At 43.3% G+C, this 8,390-nt stretch overlaps 1 protein-coding gene across 1 annotated transcript in view; it reads left to right on the top strand.

Moving 5' to 3' along the window:
- PIP (prolactin-induced protein) overlaps positions 1-4,072 on the top strand; it is a 4,598-nt gene extending 526 nt beyond the window's left edge. The window contains exons 2-4 of the mRNA XM_006767987.2: positions 1,728-1,833; positions 3,407-3,521; positions 3,832-4,072. Of these exons, the coding sequence (XP_006768050.1) occupies positions 1,728-1,833; positions 3,407-3,521; positions 3,832-3,956 (346 nt within the window). The 3' untranslated portion in view covers positions 3,957-4,072. The remainder of the gene's footprint in view (positions 1-1,727; positions 1,834-3,406; positions 3,522-3,831) is intronic.
- The last annotated feature ends 4,318 nt before the right edge of the window (positions 4,073-8,390 follow it).

Below are 8,390 nucleotides of genomic sequence, written 5' to 3'. Positions count from 1 at the left end.
CGACACCAGAGTTAAGTCAGGGCTTTTCAAAATGCTGACACGCGAGCTCAAAAGGTTCGCCATCACTGGTCTATACCTTAATTAGATTTCTGCTCAGTGAACTTCACCTTCTCATACCTTGCCTCCTAGAAGAGAGGGTTTAGCAGGACTGTGAGTTCCAACAATACCTTTGGCAGAACTCACTGAATGATCAGAAGCCCTGGACACTGATCCTTGGCCCCACAGTCCAAGGTTGAGCTTGCCCAGCACTTTGGACATTCTTCCTATGCTGAAGCCTGAAGACAAATGTGAGGACCACTTGCCCATGACTCCCCACTCCACCCCTGTCTCCCACTGGGACCTGGGAGCATGGGTTCAGAAGTCAACTCATTAAGGGCACATGTTTGAAGGAAACAGGAAAATTGGGGCACACAAAATGAAGTAAGAAATGGGACAATTTGGAGGGAGAAGCATGGATGCTCATCAGATCTAGGTATTTTTCTCTACAGGAAAAGTGTTTGGGATATAGAGTTTCTGGATTGGATTCTGGTTGTACCCTCTGTGGAAGGACCAGATGCTTCCCTGGAGAAACCTGTCAGGGTTTTGACAAGCTGATGTAATGGGGGTGGGTGGATACCTAAGAAACCCTGAGTGGGGACGGGTTCAGATACAGAATGTCACTCCACTTAGCCCTGAGGGGAAGCAAGTTGTTGATAAGCTGTACTACTTAGGGTGACCAGCCATCCAAGTTTGCCCATGAATATCTTGGTTTTAGCACTGAAATCCCCTCCCAGCAAACCCTTCGCTGTCAGGCAAACTGGGGTGATTCGTCTTTCTATCTGTGCTGGTCATCCTGTCAATCTTAAATACAGTTACAAATGGGAGGAATTCTGAAGAAACTGAAGGATGCGTGCCCCTTCCCTGTGCACTGAATGCTAGAGCAGCTGGCACAAGAATTGGAATCTCTCTGGAATCTGATGCTTTTCCCTAGGAAAATGGGGCTGGGAAGTACTAGAGGCCAAGAAACTAAATTCCCTTTTGTCTCACCCAACACTGAAGGAGCTTTGGCAGGAGTTTCTGGGAAAGAGAAAGTATCTCTGCTGGTCCTGAACCCCCTCCTTACTGACTGAAGGGAAACAGTTGACTATTCTCTTTGTCTCCATGTTCTTTTCCCCAGCAGATTGTGGTGTGTGGCCTGAATGTAAGGTGGAAGCTGTAGTTTCCAATATGGCATTGTGTCCAAATCCCCTACAGAACTAAGTACTAAGTACAAATCCTAGACCCCACCAAGAACCAAAGAAGGAGAATCTTCAAGAAAGGTCTCACTTCCAGTGCACTGAAGTGTTTATGATTCGTTAATATGAAATTTAATACTAATTTTATTATGACATGAGCCCTCCCTGTCAGTGGACAATCAGCAGAACCTATAGAGTTTTATTAGGAAATGACATGTGATACTGTACTTTCATTGGTTTTTTGTTTGTTTGTTTGTTTATGTGTTTTTTGTCAGTGGAAGAGAAGTAGATACTGTTTTAAATAAAGTGTCCAAGTTGCTTTATTAAGCAAAACTAAATCAGTACAAATAGCCAAACTAACCAAAAAAAATCAAAACTTCCCAGGGAATTCTGATCTCAGCAGTTGACCGTCTCCTCCTCGAACCTTCCCTGGTCCCTTGACCCTGCTCATTGTTCCCCCTCTCTTATGAATTGATTTCTGCTCTCTAACTGCTTTTGTCTTCCCAAAACCAGTCGACAGTTGATCAAAATGGACTTTCAACTGCCCCGAACAACAAAGGCAAATGAAGAAGTCACTGCAACACTTAGAGTGGCAACAGAATTGAGAGAATGTATGGTGGTAAGTAGAAGCCCTGGGGTGGGAGTAAAGTGAACAAAATCCAACTTCTTAATTAAGTAAAATGCATTGGATAACATAGGAAAACTACCAGATTAAAGGGCAGTGATAAAATTATTAAAAATAAATGTGTGATACAGTAATACATGTTTCTTTATCTATACATTAGCTGCAAAGGTGATACATTCACAACAGAATAGTTAAATTTTAGTTTATAAAGATTACCTATGTGATGGTTGTGGTTGCTTAGCCTGATTAAGTATCTTCAACTGTGCAATGGTCTTTGACAAAAAATCACGCATATCCAATGGGTCCTTATTTTTTGTTTTAATTATACAAGTATTGAAAGTTCTGAATCATGAAGATATATTGTTGTAAATGTAATAAAAAGATAAGCAAGGCAAGGCTAGCCTTCTTTAAAGAAACACCAGGATCTCTGAAGTATTTTTAAGTAAAAATTGCAATGGTGAGAACACTTGAATTCACTATTTGGGGCTGATGGGCTATTTGGTGCAGAGTTGCCAGTTACCTGGGCAGGTATCAGGAGACAGGCAACCAGCCCCAGCCATGACCACGCAGCCTGGTGATAACCTCCACCCCTGTGTTCAGGGTAGCCATGAGGGCAGCACTCTTTTGAGATATATAAATCTCTAATGTAGCATGAACAAATCTGTTTCTCCTTGTGATAAAAATCACTCGCTTCTAATGCCACTGTGGATAGTTGGTGGCATTCACAGCAGAAAGAATGCTCAATGTTGATGGGAACTTAGGAAAATAAACATATAATTTATTTTCACAAACTCACTGAATTCTATTCACTTCGCAGACTCCTTGGATCTATGGTCCCCAGGATTAAACCCCTGTGCTGACCATGAACTAGAACATTAATCTGACTCTGCTGAAACACATATGCAGCACTTTGGGATCTTAAGCTGAACAGCGAGCATGTCAAACTCAAAGGCTAACACGGACCAAATAAATGAGGCATGCAGCCCATGGGCCATGAGTTTGACATGCTTGCTGTACAGCATGCTCAAGTTAGGAAAGACAAAAGAAAGTTTACCTTCAAGCTTAAGCACCTTAAGTCATCCAAGGGATTCTCTACTTACTAAAGATCCCAGAGATTGAGAGGAGCACAACTGGGACTTGGTCACGGTTCTGGCAATAAGGCCTGGTTTGGCTTTCACACCCCAGCAGTCAGGCTTGCACCCACAGGCCAATTCCTGGAGCCCTGGCTCTGAACCAAGGCAAGCCTGACTCCCATTCCCCCAGATGAACTGCTGCCTGGATGAGTGCTCCTGACTCTGTGGTTCACTCACCTCCACCCTCCGAACCATACACCCACATGCTAATGCAGAAATAGGACATGAGGACAGAAAATCTTCTAACCTTGACTTCAGCTCCTGAAATGATTCTACAAAAATGGACTCCCCCCATGTCTCTCCCCACCTCCACCCCTGCTCTTTGCCCACTAAGGACATCCTCCTCCTCTCCCTTGACCCTCACTTGTCTTTCTCTCCCTTTCCTACTTCACATACTAACACTGGATCATCTCTCTCCAACTCCTTCTTCACAGATTAAAACTTATCTGCTAAGCAGCTCTCCAGTTGATGGACCTTTTAACTACAAATACACTGCCTGTTTGTGTGAGGAATTTCCAAGAACCTTCTTCTGGGACTTTCAGGTCAACAGTAAGTAGAGGAGTCATCCAAGGGAATAACTACCCACCAGGGAGGGGAAACCATAGAGAAACGTGGTTACGGATCTGGCACGGAGCCCAGGGCAGAAGGATGGAGGGAGAAGAAAGACAAGCAGAGTAAATGGAGACCATGCCCAAGTTCAAAAGGTGAGGGGTTGTGTGAGAAAAGCTAATAAGGGAGATTCATTTGTAAATGATTTGAGGAAGCTGAGTCCCAGTTAGGGAGGTGTCTGATACTAGTACAAAAGGTAGGATCCTGGGGATGAATGTTAAGCTATGATCTTTGTCCCTGTCCCTTTCAGGTACTGTAAGAATTGCAGCAGTGGTTGACATCATTCGTGAATTTAATATCTGCCCTAACGATATGGCAGTGGTACCCATCAAAGCAAACCGTTTTAGTGTCTTGAGAATGCTACCTGTGGCCTGATCTTACTGGAAGTCTTGTCTCACTGCCTCCTACCACACCCCAAGGTGGTTTCCTCTAAGGAACTTGGTTGGGTGTGTGTTGTGATCTATAAAATAAACTTCTCACTGGCTTCTCTGTGTTCTGTTGTGTCTTCCTGCCCAAATCTCTCCCAGAGGAGCTTCAGAGTACCCAGAATTTCTAGAACTTCTTTCCTTCAAAGAGCCTTTGCTGAGGTGATCTTATGAGTTCTTACTGCCCATGAAGAGGGAGAGAAGGCAAATGGAGAAGAGTGGGGCCATTCTCAGAGTGGGAAAGTGTGGTCCTAAAACTCATAGTAAGTGAGGGGCAGAAACTGGACCAGCATCCAAGCTTCCCTGCTCCTTCACCTTCTATGTCCTGCTGTCCGTCTAGGAGCCCCTTCAGATCATAGGAGATGGGAGTCAGCTGTATACTAGTATAGTAGTCAGTGACAGGGTCTGTATTCAATTCTATTTTGTTGCTACTTTTCAACTGGTGAAAAATGATGAACTAAGTGCTGCTCAGGGAGATTGGGCAGCACAGGATGCACAGTAAGCTGAAGAGCAGAGAGGGCCCTGTCGAGCCCCACCAAAGAGGGGCAGACAGTGCTTCCTGAGAGGAAATATGAGCCAGGGTCATGGGCACAACATGAGCAGAGGGCTTTCTGGCAAATAGAATAGTAGGCACCAAAACCCCAAAGCATGTTCAAGGCAGGTAAGCTCTTTGATATTGGGCAGAATTAAGAGCAAATCAGGTGGCCCAGAGAAGAGGTTGACAAGGGGACAGCACACAATCAGTTTGTAAGGCAAGAAGGTGGGGCATATCCTCTAGACCACTGATCTTAAATGGGAATCAGATCCAGAGCAGGAAAACAGTCATTGGGAGAGTTCACTTGATATGTTAAATAGAATAGTAACATTGATTGCATGCCTAACACGTGACAAAAATGCACTGATATTCTTGTTATATGCTTTATCATGTGCCCTATTAAAAACAGCCATATACTAGTATATATACACATCAGAATATTATTTAGCCATGAGAGAGAAGGAAATCCTTCCATTTGTAATATGGGTGAAACTTGAGGGTGTTATGCTAAGTGAACTAAGAGAGAAAGGCAAATACTGGAGGATATCAATTATAAATGAAATCTACAAAAGCTGAACTCTTATCAATAGAGTAGAGTCATTACTGGGCTGGGTTGCAGGGGAACTGGGGAAATGTTGATCAGAGGGTATAAACTTCCAGTTATGAGATGCACAGGTTCTAGGGATCTAATGTACAGCATGGTGACTACAGTTAACAATACTGTATTGTATACTTCAAAATTGCTAAGAGAATAAATCTTAAATGTTCTCACCACAAAAAACAAATGGTAATTATGTGAAGTGATGAAGGTGTTAGCTAACCCTTTGATGATAAGCCTTTTAGAACATATAAGTGTATCAAATCAACACATAATACACCTTAACCTTACAAAATGTTTTATGTCAATTATATCACAACTAGAGGCCCAGTGCATGAAATTTGTGCACTGGGGGAGGGGATATTCCTCATCCCAGCCTGTACCCTCTCCTACGTGGGACCCCCTCGGGGAACATCCCTCTCACAATCCAGGACTGCTGGCTCCCAACTGCTCGCCTGCCTGCCTGCCTGATTGCCCCTAACTGCTTCTGCCTGCCAGCCTGATCACTCCCTAACCACTCTCCTGCCAGCCTGATCACCCCTACCTGCCCTCCCCTGCCAGCCCAGTCACACCCAACTGCCTTCCCCTGCCAGCCTGGTCACCCTTAACTACCTTCTCCTGCTGGCCTGGTCACCCCTAACTGCCCTCTCCTGCTGGCCTGGTCACCCCTAACTGCCCTCCCCTGCTGGTCTGGTCACTCCTAACTGCCCTCCCCTGCTGGCCTGATCACCCACAACTGCCCTCCCCTGCCAGGCATCTTGTGGCTGTGGGCACCACCAATTTTGAGGGAGTGGCAGTCAATTAGCATATTCCCTCCTTATTGGCTGTGGACTCTGCCATCTTTGCGACTGTGTGAGGGTCAATTAGCATATTCCCTCTTTATTAGATAGGCTAAAGCTGGTGAAAAGATTGATCAAAGAACATACTATATGCATAGCCAATGGGCACAGACAATAGGGCAGTGATGGCCAGAGTGAGGGGGGCAAGGCTGATCTGAGGTGGGTAAAGGGGGAGAAATAAGGGACATCTGTAATAGTGTCAATAATGAATGAACGAATGAATGAATGAATACAATTATTAAAACCACAGGCATTGTGAGGGCATGAGTAGGGGGCATAGGGGTAATGTGGGGATAAGGACACATATCTAACTTAATAAAGAAATTTTTAAAAACACATGCATTAAGTATGTATTCATTCAATAAAAATCTATAAAGTGCCTACTGGACCATTACCTGCTTTAGGTATTTGGTTTTACCAAAGGGAATCAGGAATTTTTCATTCTTATAAAGTTTATATTCTTCATGGGGGATAGACAATAAATGAGTAAATTCTATTTTTACTTTCTTCATGAGAAAAATGAGATGAGAGGAGATAAGTAATTTGTGCATAGCCAGAGAATGGCAGAGCTCAAGTTTGAACCACACAGGTAGCCTAACACATAGGAGGGCCCTTGTTCCTACACTACACACACTACACTACACATACACTGCACTACTACACACACTACACTATATACTACACTACATACACACTACACTACACAGACATTGCACTATACTACACAGTACACACACAATACACTACACACACACTGCACTACACATACTACATACTATTACATACACACTACACAGACATTGCACTATACTACACAGTACACACACACTACACTACACATACTATACTACACACATACTGCACTACACACACACTACATACTATACTACATACACACTACACTACACAAACATTGCACTATACTACACAGTACACACACTACACTACACATACTACACTACATATACACTACACTACACATATATGTACACACATATATCCCACGCACTACACATAACATACACACACTACACAGATACTACACACTGTACACACACTATACACTACATTACATACACACCACACAGACACTGGACTACACATAACACACACTATACTACACACCACACTACATACATAATACACTACATAGACATTACATACACTACACTACATACATTACACACACTCTACTACACTATACACTACAAAAACATACTCCCCTCCCACCCTCAAAATCTCCAACAGAAAGCATTTCAAAATTGCCAAATTTAGCTTGTGCACTAATTCTGAGCCCACCATTTTCTCCTACTATTTGCTTGTCCTCCAGTGCAGCTAGAATTCTTTTGTTGTTGTTAATCCTCACCCAAAGATTTTCTCATTGATTTTTAGAGAGAGTGGAAAGGAGGGGGAAAGACAGGGAGAAACATCAATCTGAGAGCGACACATCAATTGGTTGCCTCCCACATGTACCCCAAGCCTGTAACTGGTATGTGTCCTTGACAGGAATTGAAGCCGGGACCCTTCAGTTCATGGGCCGATGCTTTATCCACTGAGAAAAATCAGTTAGACTGAAGCTGGAATTTTTAATTGCTTATAGCACTGGCCAATAAAAATAGAAAAATATTTTTTAAGTTACATGTGTGATATTGAATTTTCTGATAGCCACATTTTAAAAAGCTAAAAGAAACAGATGAAATTAATTTGCCAATATATTTTATTTAGTCTAATATACTGTAATGTCAAGATGTCCAATTTATTTCACTTGGCATAATACTGTCTTGGTCCATCCATGTTGTTGCAATGGTAAGATTTCTTTGTATGGTGACACATGATTAATAGCCTTATGATGGTGAATGCTTCATGAAGTAAATAAATTTTGAAACACTATGTTGTACATCTAAAACTAATATAATATTGTATGTCAACTATAATTTAAACACATAAATAAATACCAGAGGCTCGGTACATGAAATTCGTGCACAGCGGAGAGGGGGTCCCTCAACTCAGCCTGCATTCTCTCACAATCCGGGATGCTGCATGCACCAGTGACCATACTTTCCATATAGGTGAAAGGCATCTTGCTGTTGTATGGGCAGCTACATTGTATTGCCCTGATTATAAAAAGGAGTACATAACATGATCCTTCTGAGGCAGTAGTACCATTTTCCCCATCTTATGGGTGGAAAAACTGAAGCAGAGAGTACAGAGGCCTGGTGCATGAAAATTCATGCATGGGGCGGGGGGGGGGTGCGGGCCTCAGCCCAGCCTGTGCCTGCTCACAGACAAGGAACCCTTGGGGGATGTTCGAATGATGATGCAGGGAGTGGGCCTAAGCCACAGTCTGGCCTCCCTCTGCGGGAGGCAACTGACAGCAGGGCAATTGGGGGATGGTGCCAGCCAGTGAGCATA

The sequence above is a fragment of the Myotis davidii genome, unplaced genomic scaffold, assembly GCF_000327345.1.
Source record: "Myotis davidii unplaced genomic scaffold, ASM32734v1 scaffold22, whole genome shotgun sequence".
In the NCBI taxonomy this organism is placed as follows: Eukaryota; Metazoa; Chordata; class Mammalia; order Chiroptera; family Vespertilionidae; genus Myotis; species Myotis davidii.
Note: the sequence above shows the minus strand (reverse complement) of the source record. Positions and strands in the feature narration are given on the sequence as shown.